This window comes from Bubalus bubalis, chromosome 14 (assembly GCF_019923935.1).
Source record: "Bubalus bubalis isolate 160015118507 breed Murrah chromosome 14, NDDB_SH_1, whole genome shotgun sequence".
Lineage (NCBI taxonomy): Eukaryota > Metazoa > Chordata > Mammalia > Artiodactyla > Bovidae > Bubalus > Bubalus bubalis.
Window position 1 is genome coordinate 11,849,288 of NC_059170.1, and position 23,418 is coordinate 11,872,705.

Below are 23,418 nucleotides of genomic sequence, written 5' to 3' on the forward strand. Positions count from 1 at the left end.
GAGCAATCTAGATGCACTTGGGAGGGCTCTGCCCCCATCCTGCTAGGTTCCAGGCATGAGGAAGGAGATTCTGGGGACTGAAGTGTGTGGCTAACACTTTGGGTGAAATGTTTTTCTCTGTAGTACAGTACAGTAAAATAATATTTCTCAAACAGACTGTTTCCGAAACTGAAGGAACTCGTCTTTATTCCACTGGTTTGCCTGTGGAGTATCTGACTGGTTGAAAAAGCTTTGGTACAGAGAAGGGTCAACAGTTGTGTAAAAATCACAGGGTCTGTGGTGGGGGGTTGGATAGAGCATCTGATGCAGAGGGGGTCTTCCCAGGTGGCTCAGAGGAAAAGAAACTGCCTGCCAATGTAGGAGACACGGGTTTGATCCCTGGATTGGGAAGATCCCCTGGAGAAGGAAATAGCAACCCACTCCAGTATTCTTGCCTGGGAAATCCCATAGACAGAAGAGACTGGTGGGCTACAGCCCATGGGGTTGCAAAGAATTGGACACGACTTGGTGACTAAACAGCAGCAGCAGCAGACCCTGGGTAAGTGGTCGGGTTTGTAAACCACTTATTAAAAGAGTTCATGAATATTTCATTTCATAGGTGAGGTGAATAGATGTTACTTGACTGCCCAACCTTATTTTCCCACTCCATTTGATCCTCAGGGGGCTGTCAGTTATGGTGACCAGCCCCAGTATGGAGGGGTGGACAAATGACCCGGGCTGGTCAGTTCTAACGCTGCCCTCCCTACCACTTCCCAGGCCGAATGAATTATTTCAGGAAATGGAATGTGCCCCAATCCAGCCAATCAGTGTCTTTGCTAGAGTTTGGCAGGGGTGGTGGAGAAGGTCTCATTTTTTATTTTACAAAGACTGGTAAGTCATGAGAACTATACATGAAGCTGTCATTGTCCAGTTTCTCTGACTATCCACAAACTGAGATATGGATGGGGAGGGGGGAGAGAGAGAATGGCATTTGAGTACCTGGATCCAGCTTTGCCTGAAGGTGCCCATGAATTGCTCAGCTGCTTGTTTGAGCTAGATGTCTGTCACTTGTAAGAAAAAGAATCCTGCCCAAAGTACATCATGTATACATGTTCCAGGATCAGTGTTCATCCTCTAGGTACAGAGACACAATGCTGATGTCCGCATGTTGCTGACCTGGCCTCAGCAGACTGAGAGTTTTCCCTGGAGGCTCTTAGCTTCCCTTGTTCCTGATGCCACATCAACTATTCACCAACTTACATATGCCTGAGAATCACTAGTGTCCAAGTTAAAAAATCAAATACCTGAGCTTCAGTCTCTAGGGATTCTGATTTAGTTCCATGCAAAATTAATGAATTAATTGACAAGCCCCTGATGCTGGGAAAGACTGAAGGCAATAGGTGAAGAGGGCAGCAGAGATGAGACGGTTGGATAGCATTACCGACTGCAATTCAATGGACATGAACTTGGGCAAACTTCAGGAGGCAGTGAGGGACAGGGAGGCCTGGTGTGCTGCAGTCCTTGGGGTCACAAAGAGTTGGATATGACTTAGCAACTGAACAACAAAATTAACCAACACCCTGAGTGGTTCTGGAATAGGTGTGTCCTTTGGACCCATGTTGGGAAATGGACTGTACACTTGCCCACCACGCCTTCTCTAGGAACATCTCTCCTTACGTGCAGGGGGTCCCTGAGGTCGCCAAGGGGTGGGGCATCTTTATAAAGATGTATTTAAGGGTATAGCCCCTACTCCCACCTCCACCACCAATTCTCAGATGATTCATATTGCACATACCCAGCAGGAGACTATGAATGGGGAATTTTTTGCAGTGGTTCTTAGTGGGAATATTAGGTAGATTAGAACAATACTGTTACCAGAAATGAAAGAGTTAGCCGCTCAGTCATGTCTGATTCTTTGCAACCCCGTGCGTGAACTGTACCCTGCCAGGCTCCTCTGTCCATGGAATTCTCCATGCAAGAATACTGGAGCAGGTTTCCATTCCCTTCTCCAGGGGATCTTCCTGACCCAGGGATCAAACCCAGGTCTCCTGCATTGCAGGCAGAATCTTTAGTGTCTGAGTCACAGGGAAGGTAGATTGACCAGGACTGTTACCTGGGTCCTCTCCAAATCACACGATGGCTGTGTGAGGGTGGGATCCTAGGTGATTCTAATATGTAGCAGGGTTGAGAACCACTGCAGCAGAAACCCAGGCCTGGCTGCCTTGTGAGACCCCAGAAACAACTGCACTCTCACCCCAAAGGCTCTGTTGCCCACCTAAATTTGATCTATGGAGCGTTCAAAGGCTGGCCTGAGTGTGCAGAATTTTGTTACCATCAAGAACACAGATTTTATCTGTGGGTGGGAGGTCCACTGATACTTCTCAAAATACAATAATAAAGTAACAAGTCAATGAAAAGAAAATGACAAATCCATATAATCATAAAAAGTAATAAACATAAGTAAATAAATAGTGAGAAAGTTATGTAGGTAAACATTATGAAACTATATTAAGAATCAGGAATCTGGTGAAGCCAGTTCTGTAAACCTGAGGTCTGAAGGAAGTTTTTGGAATTTCTTTAAAAAAAAAAACAAAACGCTGCTGCTGTTGTTTAATCACTAAGTTGTGAATGACTCTTTGCCACCCCATGGACTGTAGCCTGCCAGGCTCCTCTGTCCATGGGATTTCCCAGGGAAGAATACTGGAGTGGGTTGCCATTTCCTTCTCCAGGGGATATTCCACACCCAAGGACTGAACCCAAGTCTTCTGCTTGGCAGGCAGATTCTTTATCACTGAGCCGCCTAGGAAGCCCCTCTTAAAAAAAAAAAAAAAAAAAGAGGCATTTGCTTTTAGCCATCATGAAGCTGGCCAGACTGCAGACGTCAGATGTTAAAGTCCTCCCAGCACTTGACCCTACCCTGAAGTCCCTTAATAGGATTTGAGGGGCTTCCCTTCTGGTCCAGTGGCTGAGACTCCTTATTCCCAATGCAGGGGGACTGGGTTTGATCCCTGGTCGGGGAACTAGATCCTACATGCTGCAACTAAGATTGGAGATCCTGAGTGCCACAACTAAGACCTGGTGTGGTCAAATTCAGGATGGGGAACACATGTATACCTGTGGCGGATTCATTTTGATATTTGGCAAAACTAATACAATTATGTAAAGTTTAAAAATAAAATAAAATTTAAAAAAAAATTAAAAAATTAAAAAAAAATATTAAAAAAAATATGATTTTATTCAGCTCCCACCACCCCCACCCCCATCCCCCAAAGAGGCCTTATTTCTGTTATCATTTGTTTCATACTTCTTGATCCCATTTTCTCCTCAAAGGTCCAGTGTCCATCGTTCCTAAGACTCGGGCCCCACTTGGAGCAGGCTTGGCACTGGGAGCAGGCAGGCTTCTGAAGCCTCCAGGCCTTCTCTCCTGGTTCTGCTCCACAGAAGGAGCATGGCTGCCTCTGCAGGGTCAGGACTGTGTCCACATCCTCATACCCTCAACGCCAAGCCCCCAGGCACATCCAGAAAGCATTCAATATATGTTGATGAGGGCCAAATTTGCCTAGCGGGGCCAAATAGATCAGGATGAAGTGTCTCCACACACGAGGTTCAGTGCTCCTTCTGTCAAGACCTGTAGGGAGGTCAACTCACCAGAGCAAGGTTCCCAGGTGCTCAGAGTGAAATGCGTCAGGTGACATTTCCAATGGTCCCTGATCCTGGGATCCCCCAGGAGCTCTTTTTGATAACTCAGAATCCTCACTCAGCCCAGAACTGATGAACCCCAAACTTCAGAGCCTGGCAATGTTCCCTTTGTATCAGACTGCACTGAGGAGTCTCATGGGAGATCCTGAGAGAGAAACTCTGTCCAAGCCAACACACGAGCAGCAGTGGCCACACTGTAATCAAACTGCTGTTAGCGCCCGGCCCAGGTGGTCCTGTGGACATGGAACGGCTGGACACTTCTTCATTCCGTCCACCTCAGTCCAGCCCCTGGGTCCTCCCAAAGCTGAGTGTTGAGGATTTGGATGCCTGCTGCTGCTGCTAAGTCGCTTCAGTCGTGTCCGACTCTGTGCGACCCCATAGACGGCAGCCCACCAGGCTCCCCCGTCCCTGGGATTCTCCAGGCAAGAACACTGGAGTGGGTTGCCATTTCCTTCTCCAATGCATGAAGGTGAAAAGTGAAAGTGAAGTCACTCAGTCGTGTCCGACTCTTAGCGACCCCATGGACTGCAGCCCACCAGGCTCCTCGGTCCATGGGATTTTCCAGGCAAGAGTACTGGAGTGGGGTGCCTTTGCCTTCTCCGATTTGGATGCCTAGGTAAGGATAAAGCGGGATGAGGATTTTGAATTTGGCTTTGCAGAGACAGAGGAGGCAGTGGAGAGTCACCCACTGTGGCTTGGAGTAAAGAGTTTGTGTAAATAATGTCAGGGGAGAGAAGGAGCCTTTTGGGCATGTCCTAGCCTATGGGAACGAGCAAACTCCTCTGCATCTCTGAGTGTTTGCCTAGCAGTTCCTGCCACGCAAATGCCCTTCTTTCTTCCTCGACCTGGCGAGGAGGACTCCGTGTGGGGGAGTTTAAGGTGAATTAGGGAGGGGACAGGCTTAGAAAGGCTGGCTGGGCTCAGTCATTTGGGGACTTGTTGGCCATATTAAAGATTTGGACTTTATTCTTTTTTTTTTTTTAATCTATGAGGAAACTTATTATTTTTTAAATTGGAGGATAATTGTTTTACAATGTTGTACTGGTTTCTGCTGTACAACAATGCGAATCAGTCATGAGAATATATATATATCCCCTCTCTTGAGCCTCCCTCCCATCCCCCCACACCCTACCATCCCACCCCCTAGGGCATCCCAGAGTGCCAGGCTGGGCTCCCTGTGTTATAGAGCAGTTTCCCGCAAGCTATTTTGCACGTGGTAGCGTATACATGTCCTTATTCTGAGGGCAGTGGGGCAGCCGTGAAGGGCTTTAAGCTGGCGAGTGACAGGATTGTGGGCTGAAGGTCTTCTCCATCAAGCGCTCCGGCTGCTGTGCGTGGGGTGGGGTTGGGAGGGATGAGACAGGAGGCAGAACAGAGCTGAGGTCTGAGCTCAGCTCGATGCAGGGGGATTCAGAGAAGCAGTAGGTTCAGCCCACCTCAAACAGGTGAGTCCATCTCTTACCTGGGACCCTCCTGATTCTGAGAGTCCAGAGTCAGGGACGAGGAGAGGAGCTGAGAGCCTTGGGGAACCCCAGTGCTCTGAAATGCCCGTGTCCAACCACAGGGCCCCAGGCTACCACGGAGACTGTGGCTTTTGTCCTGCTTCATCAGAGAAGCACTTTGCTGGAAGCAAGAAGTGAAGGCTGGGGCCATGCCTCAATCATGTTTGATGTCCACTGATTACTTCCATGACCCTAACACCCCCCTGCCCCTGGTGTGCCCTGTCACCTCTCCCTGGGGCTGACTCTGGGCACCTGTGGATGGGGATCACCTTACCTTGGCATCCTGGTTGCTCAGCCTGGGGCTGCGCACGTGATGGAGACACAAGCAACCGTGGTGGGTGCTTGGCACACGTTGCTTAGTTGTGTGTGTGTGTCTGTGAGTTTTCATGAAAAGAAACAGCTGTCTGGCAGAACCCACTTAGGCAAAGCAAGATGCCCCCTAGCATCCCAGGCACTGAGACCTACCTGCCAATGGTCTGGACCATGTGCCAGTGGTTTGGCCCAAGGATGAGGCAGCTGGTGCTCCAGGCTATGTTGGCATCCAGGTGTCTATGATATTGGCATGGCGTCAAGGCTGGAGTGGTTTGTGAGTCCAAGACTTGGAAGTAGCAGAGGAAGGAAAAGAAGAGACCTCTAGGTGTCCTACCATCCATAAAAGCACTTAATTCTTACTCAGCTCACTCTGGGGGAATAACGACCTCAGTGGGGAGAAAGATCTGCAGAGGAAGAGTGACTAGTTCATGGTCACCATGGTGGTAAAGGGAGGTATAAGGAATGTGAGCAGGTGCAAGGCTTCACCTGGAGGGCCTTTTAATTTTTATATTGGATTATAGTTTATTTACAATGTGTGAGTTTCAGGTGTGCAGCAAAGTCATTCAGTTATACATATATTTACCCTTTTTCAGGTTCTTTTCTCATAAAGGTTATTGCAGAATATTGGGTGGAGTTCCTTGAGCTATACAGTAGGTCCCTGTTGATTATCTATTTTATATATAGCAGTATATATATGTTAATCCCAAACTAGAGGAGTGTTCCTGAAATAGAGCATGTTCTAGAAGAGGAAACAGATGTTGGCGGTGGAGGTGGCATCTGAAAATCATATAAGAAGAGGCCCAGGAAGGATGCAAAGCACAAGTGCCCCATCTTTTTGGCACCAGGGGCCGGTCTTGTGGAAGACAGTTTTTCCACAAGGGGTGGGAATGGTTTCGGGGTGATTCAAGCGCATTTACTGTGTACTTTATTATTATTACATCAGTTTCTGGGGACCCCTGACGTAAGGGATTGAGAAGGCTGACCGAGAGCACACCAACATCCAATGAAAGCTACTTGGAAGTGTGTCCAGGCGTTCTGTCTGTCCTGAGAGAGAAGCTGACTCTGGAGGGGAGAAATGCACAGGGCGGTAGCATCGGTCCAGCACGAGAGAATCTTTCCAGCCACAGAGGCCTCACCCTCAAGTGATTCCTTTGTAGAGTTTTGCTTTTGGACGCAGAAATGCTATTGGATAATGCATGTTTTTACAGAACAAAACGGTTAGATCATCAGCTTATGCTTGAAGTATATGTATGGTTTCTAAGTTGCATTTGAGTTATTTAGATTTGCATATTTCAACAGAAAGCATTAACACATATTAATATTCCTGCTGTAAAAACATTATTTAAGCCAGAACTATTGGCTCTGAAAGAGTCTGTGGTGTGTGCAGAACCACTCTGCTAATAGAAAGGTTAACTTGTATTTTTGAATTATTGATGATTGCTTGTTACTAATTTTTTTTTCTCAGAAAGGAGGAAATTATTAATGAAGAGATCATTGCCAATGTGTCTGACATCTATTAATGGTTTCATCTTGCAACCAGATTAAAAGAGACAGCTGGTCCATGAATTTATGCGTGGAGACAGCTTCAAATGCGCTGACAACTCTGTGGGAGGGCGGCGCCGCCAGGCACTGGGGCCTGGGCATTGGCACAGGTGGCTGGTGAGAGGTCCCCTCCCGGCTGGCATGGCCTGGTCCAAGGGCCGTCAAAGGCTTTGCTGCAGAGGGACCAGGCAGCGGATGGGCCATCACTCTCCTGACATCTTTTCAACTCTTCTGTTGCCCTGGGAGCCCACTGACACCTTTCTCTGCCAGTCACTTACTGGCATTTTCTCCATAGCTGTTTTAGACCTGTGATTTCCAACATGAGCTTGCATCTTCTAAACACGCTCCCTGGGAACATCACCTGGGAGATGGGTGAAAACACATTCTTGGGCCCCACCTCTAGCATTTCTAATTCAGTAGGTATAGGGTAGGGCCCAAGAATTTGCATTCCTAACACATTCCCAGGTGATACTGATGCCACGAGGCCAAGGACCACATTTTGAGAACCAGTTTTTACCAATGATTGTCAGCTTGCACTGTGGCACTGCTCTGGAGAAGGGGCTGGCAACTTCTTCTGTAAAGGGCAAGGACAGTAAATATTTTCAGTGAAATGGGCCAAATAACCTCTGTCACAGTTACTCAATTCTGCCTCTGCAGTGTCGAGAGCAGCCAAGGGCAACTGTAAACAAATATGCAGGACTGTGTTTCAATAAAACTTTATTTATAAAAACAGGAGGTGGGCTAGATTCTGGCTTATGTGAATAATGTTTTTATGGCAGAAATATTAGTAAACACTAGTGCTGCTGTTACTGAACCAAATTTGGGTCTGCTTTCCCACGTGCAGGCAAGCCAATCTACTTACACTGGGTTCTGGTGAAGGAAAGTGCAATGTTTACTGCAGGGAACCAAATAAGGAGTTAGTGTCTTAAAGGGCAGCTAGTGTTTTAAAGGCCCAAACTCCCTGAAGGCTCTCAGGGGAAGGTTTTTAAAGACAGGATGAGGGAGGGGGATTCTGGGGTGTGTGATCAGCTCGTGGACATCCTTCTGATCAGCTGTCAATGTCATCAGGAGTCAATGTCATCAACCTTCTGGTTCCAACCCAACTGGGCTACGTGCTTGTGGGCGGCATACAGTTAACTTCTTCCACCTGGTGGGGGTTTCAGTATGTGCAAATCAGTGCAAAGGACATGGCTCAGAATATTATCTATAGCCCCCGAGGAGGGACTAAAAGTCCTTGAATTTGTTTAATGGCTAAACTATTATTATTTTGTACTGCTTGACTATTTTCCTTTCTTTCTGTATTTTCTCACCTCTCTGAGTAAATGTACTCTTTGGACCTCAGGGAAGCCCAGGAGGCCACAGTTTTTCCACAGACAAGAGGCAGGCAGAGGACCTAGATCAGGGGCTCTTCTGGGAAGTCCCCATAGGATCCTGCTCGGCTATACTTTCTGTCAAGACATGCAAATATAAATAACTCAAATGCAACTAAAAAACTGTAAGTATTTTTCAAGTGGAACCTCACGACCCAACCATTTTGTTCTACAAAAACATGCATTATCCAATAATACTGCTGCACCCCAAAGCAGGACTTTACAAAGGACCTTACAGGTGGCAGTGTTGCTGATTTCAAGCTTGTAATGTTTGCTGCAGGACAGGCCAAAAACTCCAGAGACAAGTTGCTGGAGTAAGGAACAGCAACTTTATTTAGAAAGCCAGCAAGACGGAGAAGATGGTAGCATCCCAAAGAACCCTCAGTTAGAATTCAGGCTTCTTTTATACTAAAAGGGGAGGGGGTCAACTAAAACGTTTCTGGTTCTGGGCAGACTCCTGAGGGAGTGTGCTAATTTCTTCTTTCCTGCAGCCATTCACAGGTGGTCCTAAACAAAGGTATTTTAGCATAACACTCATCTGGGAGGCAGGTTTCCCAGAAATGGGCCATTATGTATAATATAAACTTATAGGCAACATTCCTTTAGTAGTAACTCGTAATAGAATACAAAGATTCTTCCCTATTACAGTAGTTTGCTGACCCCTGCTTGAGAGCAGCACTGTCTAATAGAACTTTTTGCTAAAAGCAACCATAGGCAGTACACAAATGAATAAGCATGGCTGTGTTCCAATAAAACTTTATTTAAAGAAAAAAAAGGCAGGCAGTGGGCCAGGTTTGGCCCATAGGCTGTAGTTTGAGCAGTGCTAATAGATTTTTCTGTGTTAATGAAAATGGTCTATATCTGTGCTGTCCAATATGGCAGCCACTAACCACATAAAGCCCCTGAGCACTTGAAATGTGGTTAGTGTGACTAAAGACTCAATTTCTAAATTCTGTATTTAGATGGCTAGAGGTACCCTGCACAACAGCAAGGAGAGAGAAGGTGCCAGTGGAGGGCCGCTCCTCAGCTGCCTCCCTCCATAGGGTGAAGCCTCTTTGAGTTTCCTTGTGGATAAGATGGGGATAAAACAGCTACATCACCAGGCTTTCCCCATGGGTAAGTAAGGCATCCTGGCCCAAGGTGTCTTCTCCCTGGTCCTCTGATCTCCACTGTAAAGCTGACCATCACTGGGGGCAGAGGGAGGGGCTAGGGAGATGGAGGTCACCTCCAGATCTTCACCTCTCTTCTCCGTGTCTGGTCTTTACCACTAGACTGCAAGCTCCAGGAAGGCAAAGACCAAGTCTCCTGCTCAAGCTGCACACCCACAGCCCAGCCATGGCACATGGCAGTCAGCCAACTCCCTTGTTGAAAGAATATGTGCTTCAGGCTGCCCCTCAAACCATGCTTGGGCTGAGAGAGCTGCAGCTAAAGTGTCTGAACATTCCTGTCTTGGTGCCCCCAGAGCTGAAAGGGAAGTCATGTGTAGACAAGGACACCAGGGCTGAGACAGGGCTTGCCCTCAGTCCCACGGGATTAAGGAGAAGGGGCCACCTTCTTGAGTGGAATTGAAAGGGGGTATCGGGCCCTCTGAAGCCATCACAAAGCTCACCCCAGGCCCTGGCCTCCTTGCTTCAGCACTGGCACTGAACCTGGCCCTGAGCCAGGAGTGAACACGCAGTCAAGATCCCCCAGCTCCCCGGGCTGATGGGGGCAGATGGGAAAGCAGCCCTTCCTTTCTAATCAGCACTGACGTTCCCACAAAGGAGGGGGGGAGATGATGCTGTCACTCGCCACGAAGTCCCTCCTCTGAGAAGCCAGTCATCTGTGGCCCTGAGCCATCCCTCCCCTCAACTTCCCATCAGCCAGCATCCCTGTCTTAAGTGTCCAGGTGCCCTTTGAAAACTCAGGCTTGTGGAAAAGACCCAGGTGACAAACCACATCCCCACTGTGTGAAAAGCATCACCCCAACGGCTGTCTCAGGGGGCCTTGGCAACTGGCCGTGGGCAGGAAGTGCCTCTTGGCTAGAGAAGTCATTTAAGGAGCTATTCGGGGAGGTGACACAGGGAAGGGCCTTCCAGGCAGAGAGAATGGCAAGTGCAAAGGCACGGTGGTGGGACCAGAGTCAGAGTCTTACTGGGTGGTGGGTTTGGCTCCTGAAGAAATAGAGGGATCAGTTTCTAGGCAGAGGGTGGCAGGCAAAACACAGAGAGCCCTGGCTTCAACAGGGGCAGGTTGAGTCCAGTGACAAGGGCAGGTGATGGTCCTGCTCACCAGCTTGGTGACCCTGGGAGTGGAGCTTTTTAAAAAATATTTATTTGACTGTGCCAGGTCTTAGTTGCACCATGCAGGATCTAGTTCCCTGGCCAGGGATTGAATCCAGGCCCCCTGCATTGGGAAAGCAGAGTCTTACCCACTGGACCATCAGGGAAGTCCCTGGAGTGGAGCTTTATTTTGGGGTCACATGAACCCCACTCAGTGGGTTAGGGCTGCAATATAGCACCTTTAGACTGTGGATATGGGAGGGCTTGTGCTCTGAAGACACTATTGAGAAATGCATTTTGTGCTTTTCCAGAAAGTTTGAGAGAAGGCATGAAGAGGAGCCAAAGGGAGCCAGGACAAGTTATAAGAAATCAGAAGCTCCCTAGTGGCTTAGAAATTTCCTGCTTCCCGGGTCAGGCCCTAGGATCAGCCATGTCCAGAGTCACAGGTCATGGGCCTGGGTCAGGCCTTGCTAACAACTCCTCTGCTTGAGACAAACCTTGGATGAGGGTTTGATGGACGCTGTAGCCAGCTGTTTAGCTCTGAGCAGATGGGATCTTCCCAACCCAGCTGTCCTGAGAGCCAGTCACCTCTGTGCCCCTAGAGACTAGCACAGCAGGGCACATGGTTTAGTGCCCTGTCGAAATCTGTAAAATTATAAAGAAGCTCTGAGGCAGCTGGTCCACACCCCGGCCTCCGCCTAGCTGAGCACTGGCTAGTCCACGAGGCTAGTCTAAGCCCTTCACCGTTTGAAGGTGGTGGGGGAACCAGACAGGAGTGGGAGAACAGTGCAGTGTGGGGGGAGTTAATGGGTCTCCATTCAAGGCAAGTGTCCCACTGCATCTAGTGGGATCTGGGGTACAGGGGAGAGAGACTGTGTTCTCTGCCATAGCAACTCAATCCAGAGCCCCCGGCACGCCTGACTTTTGTATTTCTCCCCAACAGTCTGTCCAATCCCATCCTTGGACTCCCAACAAAGATGAGGCCGGGGATGGGGTGGGGGTTAGGGGACTGGTCAGGTTTACAGAGTGTGAATCCCTTGAGCTTTGCCCAGAGGCCCTTCTTCTGGCTTTTATAGCCCAAGCCCCCAGCCAGGACCAAGGGGCACCTGGTCTCTTCCATGAGATCCCCTGATCCCAGGAGGGCAGAGTCGCTGCCTGTGGGCTGCAAGGGACAGTCCGGACTCTGATCGATGGTTTTAGGCTTTCAGCCTCAACCGGGTCTTTGTTCAGACCGGGAAGGAATAGGAAAAAGCTGCAGGGTTCTGGCTCAGGAAAAAGGGGAAGGGCGAAGGCAGTGAGAGGCTGGGCTGCCTCACGGCCAGTCTTCGCCCGCCTTCCAAGTTGGGGGTAGCGACAAGAGGGAGGGGTGGGTGAATAAGAGGGGTGCCTGGGAGGCTGAGGAGGTGGGTGGGGGACGACTGCGGTGTACCGATGCACCCAGAAGAGTGTGTGTGTGCGTGTGTGCGCGTATCTATATGTGTGCCTGTGGTGCGGTGACGACTCTTACATGAAATTCTCATCTTAGGGCGTGCCGGGGACCCTCTCCAGTGGACACCTGATTCTGTTTAGGGCAGAGCCCCCTCCCATCACCCCCATTCACCTGGCTCCCCGTCCCGAGTCCAGACGGCTGCCTCGGCCTTCCCCCCTCGCACCCGTACCCTACTCACCTGTTCGCCCACTCCGAGTTCAAACGGCAGCTCTCTCTCTCCCTCCCCTCCACCGCACCCCGATACCTGCGCCCCAGCCGGGCAGACGGTGGACGCGGTGGCTCAGCTCCAGGCGAAGAGGAGAGGACCCCGCTGGGCGCGTGGGTGCGGGGGCGCTGCGTGTAGGCGCGTGACTGTGCGAGAGAGCCGGCCGGCCGGGCGAGGGTGCGCGGGGAGCCCGCGTGGGCCAGGCGCGGGCGTGTGCGAGGCGCGGGCGTGCGCGCGAGGGTGTGTGCGCGGCCGAGGCGGAGCGCCGGGCGGGCGGGCGGCGGCGTTAGGACTCCGGGGACACCGCCCCCCGCCCCGCGTCCCGCCCCCGCCCAGCCTCCCGCCTCAGTTCGCGCCGCGCCTCGGCTTCGAGCGCAGCGGCGCCGGCTCCCGGAGCCCAGCGGCGCGCACCGCCTGCGGCCGCGCCGGCGATGCGGGGCCGCCCCGCGCCCGCCCCAGTCCCGGCCCCGGCCCCTGCGGGAAGGGGCTGAGCCGCTGCCGCACGGATGGCGAACCTCGCCGCGCTCGCCTTCAGCCTGCTCCTGCGGCTGCAGCTGCCGCCGCTGCCCGGCGCCCGGGCGCAGAGCGCCGCAGGTGAGTGCGCCCCCGATCCCCGCTCCCTCTCCGGCGCATCCCGGCAACCGCCGCTGGGTCCCGGGCGGAGAAAGTTGTGCGGGCTCGAGGGGTTTGCCGGAGCCCGGGTCCCCGCCTGCAGCCGCGGGCTGCCGCGTCCAGGCGCGCCCGGGCCGGAGTGCCCGGCCGCCGGCGTCCCTCGGCTGGCCGCGTTCGGTCAAGTGCTTCGCTTTACTTTCCTGCCGGTACCCGGGCTCGAATAACTTTCTGCGGCTGCGGAGAATATTTCCGCTCGCCGCCTCCCACTTGTCGGAATCTGTCACTCGAGTGTTTGGGGCGGCGAGATGAGAAGCGGCATCGACGCCCGGGGTGGTGGTGGGGGGAACGTTCTCTCCCCGCAGCTTCCTGGGCAGCGCGCGCTTTTCGTGGGGAGGACTGGTCGCCAGCAGGCCGAGGCTGCCAGGGAGGTGGCTTTTCTTTTCACCCGGGAGATCCAGGCGGCTCCAGAATCGCTCTAACCACGCTGCGCCCCTCAGCTTGTCCTTACGCCCCTGAAAACACCGCGGGGGTGTTCGTGTTCAAGACTGAGACGGCGAGCCCTCCTTCCTACCCGGTGGTTCCCATCCCAAGTAAACGGGCGCCCCCGTTAAGGCCCTTTCAGTGTCACGGCTTTGACCTGTGAGCGTGTCTGCTCCAGAAAAGTTTGGGGGACTCGTATTTGGGCTTGACCGTGGGAAGGAGGCGAATAGACGTAGTTCCCCTATTGTGTGTGTGGGATTGTCCTGGCGTGCTCCTAATGGCAAGTTGGCATGTACCGGAGGCCAGCAAGACCCGGGGTGGGTGGGGTCTCACACATCCCAGACCCCACCGGAGGCAGCTTCCAGCCCTGAGCCCCCCAAAGAGTAGGCGGTGGGGGAAGGAGAGAAGGGAGGAAGTGGTGCAGGTTTGCCTCCAAGTTCGGAATCATTTTGAAGTTTCTTAGCATCAATTAGCTCAGGTGTGATCACGCAGAGGGGAGATTGCCTGGATCACAGGGGCAGGCAGAGATGAGCAGGTGGGACTTAGGATACGATGCATTTTGAATTGATGACTAACAGCGGTGCTCATCTATTATCACGCTGAAAGCGAGGAGAAAGAGAAAGAAACCGTGGGCAGTGTAATCTCCTTAAATAGGCTGCTTCCGAGGGTAAGAGCCGCTCGAGTGACCTTCCATGGGAAATGCACTGGGGTCTTCCTTACTCCAAAATGGAAACTGAATATGGGACTTATGCGAAGGGGGACAGCCTGCTTCGTGGCTGGGAAGTTAGGTGACTAGGACACTTCTTTTGAGGTGTGTGAAGCTGAAAGGTTGGCTTAGCCAGTAAGAGAAGAGGGACAGCCACACATCATTCTGAAGATGGTGCACAATTCTGTTTCCCTCGTTTCGGATCTGTGTTAGGTGTGCTAGGGCAGGGAAGGAAGGAGGGTGCTTGGGAGCATTACTGGGGACCAAGCATCACTCATGACTTACATTTCACTATCCTCCAGGGCCTGGGCGGCCTGCCACCCGTGAGTGATATTCACGTTCCCTCCGCGAGAATCAGTATCAAAAATATTCCTCCACGGGTCTCGCAGCGTTCTTGGGCAGCGTGCGGTAAAAACCGTCCGGGCTTGGGAAGCTGCCGGATGCTGGAAGCACGCCGCTTCCGGATGCTCCCGCCAGGTGGCGCTCGCCCACAACTGTTAAAATGCAAATCTAGTTGCTTTCATCTCCGGAATAGAACTTCTTTTCAGTTTTTAAATGAGTAATGTGTTTATTCAGCAGCCTTTTGTTAAAACATTTAGAGAAGTGTGAGGAGCAAGCACCTTTTCTTTGTTTGCTCTTCGGAACACTGGGGAAAGAAAAGCAATCCTGGAGTACAGTTCGGGAAGAAATCTGCTGTTAAGGAACCATGTTTCTTTTGATTTTTCCTGAGCAGAGTGGCTTCACTGCAGACGCAGTGTAGCATATACTTAGCAAGTGGCTGCGTTTGTTTCAAGGACTCCTTAAACGAGAGGGGATTAGCTTGTGTTGGAGATTTGATGCATTCTGAGCCTCACTCATTTGTAAAAATGGGAATTTTCCGTGGTATCTCGTCTTTCTGGTTTAATGCTAACTAGACCATTTAAGTTAGTTATTTTCCCCGGGTTTCTAACAGCTGCACTTGTAGATTCAGGAATGCTGCAAATGTTGACTTTTAAAAACGGACTTATCTTCATACTTTATTTCTAAATGGAGACATTTTGATATCCAAATCTAGTATAAATATGACTCAGTTTGATTTCTTCGAAAGAATCTGATTTAAAACTTTTGGCAAGTTTGGGTAAATAATATGTTTAAAAACTCAGTGGTGTGCTCTCCATAGTCTTTTTATCTGGAAATTCCCAGTCTCAAAAAACAATTTCAGTTTGTAAGCTTACATCCAAGTACACAGTTGGGGTGATATGCTTTGCTGTAACATGTTGGTCACGGTGTCCAAAAGTCAGTGGTGAAAGCTTGTCATCAAAAGGCAATTTCCTTCTTCTTTCTTGTGAGATGTGTTTTATGAGCCAGGATGATGTTTGTAAGGAATGATGGTTAAAAAAAAAAAAAAAAAGAAAAGCATTTAAAATCAGCCTCTGAAAAGTGTGGAAAAAACATGGTTTGGGACGAGGAAAGAAGGAGACAGTTAAACATGGATGAGGGAATCATTCATTTATGTACTAGTGGGTTTTGGCATCTGTACATTGAGCGCAAAAATGGATCTGAGAGGGACTGACTTGCGATGGCAGTTGTTAGCGATGTAGTCATTTAACTCGATAATCATTACCTCTGGGGAGCTGTTAGCAGTACGGTCAAATTTGACTTTCTCTCCTGGATTGCTTGATTTGTTTCCTAATAAAAGAACAATTAACGTGCAAACCTGGCTTGGATTCTGTTTCAGCAACTATCGCAAGCGTGTTCGTAGCGAAAGCAGACCACCGTCTTGGGTTGCAGCCTGGGTTGCCTGGCCCCAGCACGGCTCCTGCAGGCTGCAGACTGCCGACTGAGACGGCGTCCTCTGTAGTGCTTTCAGAGCCACGGCCACAGGACATTACAGCATCATTCTTTTGAACACAGGATACTCCCATGACACTCTGGCAGCGTGTTGCTGTGGAAACAAGAGCAGTGCCATATAGGTGGTGGGTCCCTGATACATATTTATTTATGATGATGAAGAGATGGTAGAAGCTCATGGCACCTACGGTGTGTGGGGGGGAAGTTTAACTCAGAAGGCAGCCTGATTGAGCAAAAAAAAAAAAAGTATGAGCTTTGGAGTCTTAAGTCCTCAGTTTGAATTCCGCTCCTGCCTCTTTCTAAGTGTGCCAGCGTGGGCAAGTCATTCATTTACTCCTTGAATCCCCAGCTCCTCATCTGTTGGGTGAGAATGAACGTAGCTGCCTTGCTGGATTTTGTCAAGACCAGATAAGATGAGACGCGCAGGGTGAGTGCATTGTGCTGCTTCGTCCTGAAGGGGCGCCTTTTCTCTTACTTGCCCTGGCGTTGGTGTATGTACACAGGTCAAGGGGACACCGGTGTTAAGCTCAGTTATGAATTGAAAATTAACTGAGTTTTGGTAATGATTTTTAGTTCCCCCCTTTTTTTTGGCGGGGGGGTGGGGTGGGAGGTTCTTGATTGTCTGAAGCCGCTTTTAGAAAGAGATTTGGAATGAAACAGGTGTTACAATACATTAGGCCAAAGATGGGCTTGTTTGTTTCCAAGCACACATCCTGTAAATGAGAACAGATAGAAAAGCAAGCGATTGCAGGATGTAACAGGCAAGCGGCTGCCCGTGTCTTCTCTCCCTTCCTACCACCCCCTCCCACCATCTTCCTTGCCTTTGGGCTCTGCCTCCTGCTCTATTCCTCTGTCTTACCTAACCTAGAAATCAAGTGCTTGGCACTCTGGGGCAGTGGGGAGAAAGATGCTTGGTGCACTTGACAAATAAGCAAAGACGAAGTAAACACATGGAGGGCTGTGGCATTCCAAGAAATAAAAAGCTATGAGATTATTGAAAGCAAACCATGCCTGACAGGTGTAATAGCGTCTGCAGGCGCGTCACAGAGTTGGGGCTGGGAGGCAGTGCCCGTGTAGATATTAGAAAGCGGTTAGAGTGTCTCGTGAAATCTTATAAAGTGGATTCAAATTGGTTTGGAGAGGAAGAACGCTGCGGGTTTTTTATGGATTAAGAGCAATCAGAGGCAGCCAAAGAGACGGGGGAATCCCGGGTGGTGTGTGCAGGTCGGACAGGGTGACCAGTGGGGGTGATGGCCTTCGGCCTCGGAGGTGGCCTTGCTGGACACTCTAATTTGCCTGGAAGAGGCAGAAATGACCATGATAATAATTATTTATTATCTATCAGTGAGAGTTACAGGTGCTAAAAAAGATAGAGGGATATAGTGAGGATGCAAGGCAGAGATCCCCAGAGACCTGCCAGAAGTCAGCCATGAAAAATGGGAATTAATGTGTCAAAAAGGCAGAGTGTGAAAAGGTGAGGAGAAATGGTGATCCTTTTGGTTGGTTTTATTTCAAAATATCAGCACTGTTTCTCTTGGGGTATCCTGCTGCTGCTGCTAAGTCGCTTCAGTCGTGTCGGACTCCGTGTGAACCCATAGACAGCCTCCCGCCAGGCTCCCCCGTCCCTGGGATTCTCCAGGCAAGAACACTGGAGTGGGGTGCCATTGCCTTCTCCTGGGGCATCCTAGGTATTACTATTTACCTAGGTGAAGGCTTCTCCAAAGTCCCAACCAGATCTACCATCGATGGATGACTGATCCATGGAAGCGAGTCCACATCGTTAGGCTTAATTTTTCACCCTGGTGTCAAACTGCCGAAGTCTGTCTGACACACACACATTCACTGGTGCATGAGGGGAAGAGTTAGAAAGTATTTCCAATTTCTTGAATATTCAGCTTACAATTTTCATTTCAGGCTGGATGTGGCAGGGCGGGGGGAGTTGATAAAAAAAAATGGTGACGCCACTTCAGTAAGCAGTTTGGCAGTTTCTTTGAAAAGTTAAACATACACGTGCCATAGGATCCAGCCATTCCGCTTCTAGGAATGTACCCAACAGAGATGAAAACATATGTCAACACAGACACGTACGCAAGTGTTCGTAGCAGCATTCTTCATGGTCGCCAAAAGCTGGGAACATTCCTGATGTCCCTCAACTGGTGAATCCATCCAGTGGATTACTACTAGCAAGAAAAAGGAACCAGCTGTTGATACTAGGCTGCAGCACTGGATGAACTTCAGAAAACATTACATTGAACAAAAGAAGCCAGATGCAGAAGATTACATATTACATTAAATATTCAGAAAAGACAACTCTGTGGAGACAGAAGGCAGAACAGTAGTTGCCCCGGGCTGGGCAGGGAGCAGGGATTTGTCACGAGTGGGCATGAGAGAGCGTTTTAGAGTGATGGAAAGATTTGAAAACTGGGAGGTGGTGATGACTGCTGCTGCTAAGTCGCTTCAGTCGTGTCCAACTCGGTGCGACCCCATGGACGGCAGCCCACCAGGCTCCCCCGTCCCTGGGATTCTCCAGGCAAGAACACTCGAGTGGGTTGCCATTTCCTTCTCCAGTGCATGAAAGTGAAAAGTGATGGCTGAGTGACTCTTAAATCCCAGCTCCTGGCTTGTGATATGAATTCGGTAAGTTACTGCACTGTTCTGAACCTATTTTTGCATCTGTGAGTGGGGCACACGAGTGCCCTGGTGCTGCAAGAGCCAAAGATAACTCCTGTTTATTGTCAAGCTCGGTTCCTGGCATGAAATAGGCACCTAGTAAATGGCATCACTCTTACTCGAGCCTTTCACGTGTGTGTGCTTGCTAAGTCGCTTCAGTTGTGTCTGACTCTCTGAGACCCTGTGGGCTGTAGCCTGCCAGGCTCCTCTGTCCATGGGATTCTCCAGGCAAGAATACTGGAGTGGGTTGCCACGCCCTCCTGACCAGGGGATCTTCCCGATGCAGGGATTGAACCCACGTCTCCTACGTCTCCCGCATTGGCAGGCAGGTTCTTTAGCACTGGCGCCACCTGGGAAGCCTTGCCAATCTCCAAAATAGTTTGTTGCATTTGTTTTCTGCAAGCCTGTATTTGTGGTTGTCCGCCCCCCCCCCCCCCACCTCCTTTAGGCTGTGAATTAGTAAATCAGTGAGCTAACTTTTCTTCCCTCTCATCACTTTGGCAAAAGCGAAAAGTTTAAGACTATCAAGTTTTGACAACGATTGGAGCAATTAGGTGGCTTTGTTCATTGTTGAGTAGTGAATATTGAAACAGCTTTTCTGAGTGCTCATTTGGCAATGTCTGTTAAATTTGAGAAAGTGAATGCCTTGTGCCTGGGGTGTTTTGGTAGGCTTTCCATTGGTGGTGGAAGGGGAGGGAATAGACCATTCATCCCTTATCTTTCTCATTAAGCCAAGGATGTAGAAATTGGGAAGCCCCCTGCTTGGGGGCAGATACAACATGTTTTTGGCTTCTTAGTTTCCTAACAGGATGAATAGCTTTTAAGGGTGAGGAAAAAGTTCCATCCTTGCATTTTTCTGCCTTTTGGGGATTTTTCTAAGCACCCTGGAAGAATGTGCCCCCGGCAGACCCTGTGCTGCTCTTAAGATGTTTATTAACCTCAAACATTCTGGGCATCATGACTGCATCCAGGGGAATGTCACCCACATTCCCAGCTCCAGCTTCCCAAGACCCTGGAAATCCTGTTCCTTTCAGATCACCCCGACTTTGCTTTACTCCCGTGTATCCCAGCGGTTCCCAAGCCGGTCCTGAGATGACAAGCCCGTTTGCTTTGGTCCTTTTGTGACTTACAGTGGATGGTTATTATTCATCTGTTTAAGGGTCATGTATTTGTCTCTTTGGAACCAAGCATGAATTCATGGATTCAACATCAGCAAGGAGAATGTTTTAAAGACTGCTTAAGGGTTTGATCCTCACGAACGGGTGGCCTTGGGTGGTCTGGATTAGCTTTAATGGACTATAATTATGCCTTTCTCTGCTGCTCAATTGGCATCAAGTAGGTCAATGGGAGCCCCTTTAAACCAGTTCCGTTTTCTCCGTTTTCAGACATCTTTGACAGCATCCTGAATTTTCTGTGACAACAAGGAACTTCAGGCTTACCTCCAGGTTTTCTGTTTCAAACATCCAGTCAGTTATGTCTTACAAAGAGATCTGGTCCCTTTTTGTGGAGATGTCAGAACCTGAGCTGCCCACTGTGTTTTATTTGTACACTGGAAGAAAACTGAATAAAACAAGAGCTGTTGGTAATCTTAGGGAGAGAAAAAGAAAGACATTAAAAAATTTTATTTATTTTAATTGGAGGCTAATTACTTTACATATTATAGTGGTTTTTGCCATACATTGACATGAATCAGCCATGGGTGTACATGTGTCCCCAATCCCGAACCCCCCTCCCACCTCCCTCCCCATCCCATCCCTCAGGGTCATCCCAGTGCACCAGCCCTGAGCACCCTGTCTCATGCATCGAACCTGGACTGGCAATCTATTTCACATATGGTAATATAAAAAAAATGTTTCAATGCTATTCTCTCAAATCATCCCACCCTTGCCTTCTCCCACAGAGTCCAAAAGTCTGTTCTTTACATCTGTGTCTCTTTTGCTGTCTTGCATATAGGGTCATTGTTACCATTTAAGAAAGACATTTTTAAACAGCATGCCTCTATGACCATTTATCTCTTTGGTTTTTTTGTAAGTTGATTTGATCATGCAAATATATTAATTAAAAATAATTTTGGCATTGTCGTCGTATGTGCTTGCCTGTGAGTATAGCCTCGATGTTGTGCCACCATTTCTTCTTTTCTTAAGCGTGTTGGAATTAGTTCTTAAGTGCATGGGTCCAGGTGATGCTCATTGTCTGTGTTTTTTGGGCACCAACTTTCTAAAAGGAAAAACGGAAATCCAGTCTCACCCTAAGGCAGCTTGGTGAGTTGTCTGTCGCTGTGTAATGGGTTACTCCTCGAGACATAGTGACTTTATTGTCTCACCGTTTCTCTGAATCAGGACTCTGAGTGGCACAGCTGGGTGCTCTGGGTCTCTCCCAGGCTGCAGTCAGGATAGTGGCTGGGGCTGTCATCACCTGGGCTCAAATGGGGAAGGGTCTGCTCCTGAGATCACTCACAGGGTTGTTCGGAGGATTCAGTTACTCATGGCTCTTGGACTTGGGGGCCTCAGTTCCTCATGAGCTGGAGGGAGACCATCTGGGTTCCTTGCTACATGGACTTCTCCATCACAGCATGGTACCTGCCTTCACCAGAGTGAAATGTTGAGGGGGTGGGGGAGAGTAAGAGCAAGCTGGAAGTCAGTCTTTGCAACCTCATTTCGGAAGTGACATCCATCACTCTTGCCATGTTCAAGTCAAGTCACTGGGTTCAGCTCACCCTCAAGGGGAGGGAACACCTAAGGTCTCGACTCCCAGCAATAGAAGATCTTTCAGAACCACATTAGGAGCTCAGCCACAGGAACTTCAAATAAATGACCCGTGGTATAGGAAATTTCGGGTCTTGGAGAAAAATACAAACATCACTTTTAAAGTGTGTTCACATCTTTTCATTCTTTTTGTTATTTTGGGCAGTGTCAGTTCAGTGTCAAGATTTTACTCTCTAAAGGACTTTGGGGAAAGAGATTTATTGTCTCACACTTGACTTAAATGTTTAAAGAATTAAGAAAGTCAGAAGGTGAAAAATGAATTAATAGGAAGATTCATCAGAAAATTTTTCAAACCTTACCCTAAAAGTTGAAGTACTGTGTTTTTGTAAGACTATAAAATGATCACACTAGTATCCACAAGATACTAGTTAATAGGAAGACCAAGTTAATAGGAAACAATAGCTCCACAAGACCCAGTTAATAGCAAACAGTAGGTTAGGGTATTAATAAAATTTAGCTGAAATTTGTTAGTTTTATTGCATATGGATACTCAGTAAAAAATTTAATACTTAATATTTTAGGCCTTTTGGACCTATTTTTAGACAGTTTTTTTCCTTTTAATTTTCACAGGCTAAAATTGAGAATTAAGTTGGCAGTGATTGCAAGGCTTAATGTAAATATACAAATTATTATATGGATCAAAACATGTCCTGCCTGAACTTTTAGATTTGATTGTTGAGGCAGTAGTACGGTCATTACAGAAGAACATCACTCAATATTTTGGTGATGCTAGTGGTAAAGAACCTGCTTGCCAATGCAGGAGAATTAAGAGACGCGAGCTCGATCCCTGGGTCAGGAAGATCCCCTGAAGGAGGAGATGGCAACCCACTCCTGTGTTCTTGCCTGGAGAATCCCACGGGCAGAGGAGCCTGGCAGGCTGCTGTCTATAGGGTCAGACTTAGCACTCACACACGTGGATGGGGCCCATGAAATCTTCCAGGAAGGATGGTTTTGTGAAATCCAGATGGGCTGACCAGACATTAGAGCTCCTGATGGGGATGTGCTCCAGAAATGCACCTGTTTTCACACATTACCTATTTGCTTGGTGTTGGGAGCGGTGGCTCCACAGGTCCCCATTGTGCTTGTCTAGGCAGTTGTCTATAAGTAAGTAGGTGGGAGGGTCACTGGTTTACAATGCCCAACTCCAGGCCCTTCTGGATTCACCTCGGCAAGGTGACCTTGAGGAAGGAGGAAACCAAGACGCCTCGAATTTGCCCTTCATCTGCCTTGGGGAAGTGCTTGACTGGCTTCCACTTTCAGGGGCTTGGATTTTTGAGCAGTTTCTCATTTGTTCATTGTCATCCTCAGTCCTGCTGAGTCAGACTGTGTCAGGTTAGGTGCCAGGCACCCCTCCTGCTGTGAAGGAGGTAGGGGCATACTCGTCCTTGGTGTCTAGGTGAGGCTGCTGCACGTGGCTCCATGAAACTTGCGCAGCTCTACCTGCAGGACTGGGTCAAGGATCTCATTCTGCTCCACTGGACCAGCTTTGAGTTCAGAGCTGTTTCCATATCTAGTCTCTCTCCTATTTCCAGATCCAGAGCTCTGATATTTTAACTGTTATTTTTTCTTTCACCTGCCAGATATTTTCTGTTTATCCTCTCTTTACCTTTTACATTATCCTTTTACCTTCTTATTACAGGAAATGTGTACACCGGGTTGGGGTAATGGTTTTTAGCTCGGAAACTTCAGAACAAAGACTTTAAAGAAGACTCTCTAATATGTCTCAAACCAGGACTGGGGAGGGGTGGACTGGGAGGAATGATCAGTTGTAGTCAGGGTCTAGGAGCATGGCCAGCCTCTTTTCTGTACCTTAGCTGGCTCCAATTTAGGATAGTTATCTTCCTCTAAACACAGTTGTCTGGAACAGAACAGAGGGCAGCTCTCTAACACTTGAGTTGCATTGTCTTGAGGCCCTTTAAATTGGATTTATGGAGGAACTGTGGAACCTCCTGGCAAAAGGAAACTTACAGTTTCCAACTGCTCAGATGCTCAGCTC

General features: G+C 49.0%; 1 protein-coding gene and 1 long non-coding RNA gene across 13 annotated transcripts in view; one reads left to right on the forward strand and one right to left on the reverse strand.

The window, feature by feature from the left end:
* Positions 1 to 8,402: 8,402 nt before the first annotated feature.
* LOC123329158 lies at positions 8,403 to 12,629 on the reverse strand. The gene is made up of 2 exons (XR_006544364.1): positions 12,333 to 12,629; positions 8,403 to 8,482 (listed from the first exon to the last, which is right to left on the reverse strand). It is a non-coding gene; the product is annotated as an uncharacterized LOC123329158 (long non-coding RNA).
* A 133-nt stretch (positions 12,630 to 12,762) lies between these two features.
* Positions 12,763 to 23,418, forward strand: part of PTPRT (protein tyrosine phosphatase receptor type T) — a 1,155,381-nt gene continuing 1,144,725 nt past the window's right edge. For 5 of the 12 annotated variants that reach the window (XM_044927631.2, XR_006639933.1, XR_006639937.1 and 2 more), the window contains exon 1: positions 12,765 to 12,953. In XM_044927631.2, coding sequence (XP_044783566.1) covers positions 12,866 to 12,953 — 88 coding nt within the window. In that variant the 5' untranslated portion in view covers positions 12,765 to 12,865. Of the gene's footprint in view, positions 12,954 to 23,418 lie in introns of all 12 variants that reach the window. The other 7 variants (XM_044927642.2, XM_044927641.2, XR_006639935.1 and 4 more) reach the window with 3 other exon arrangements.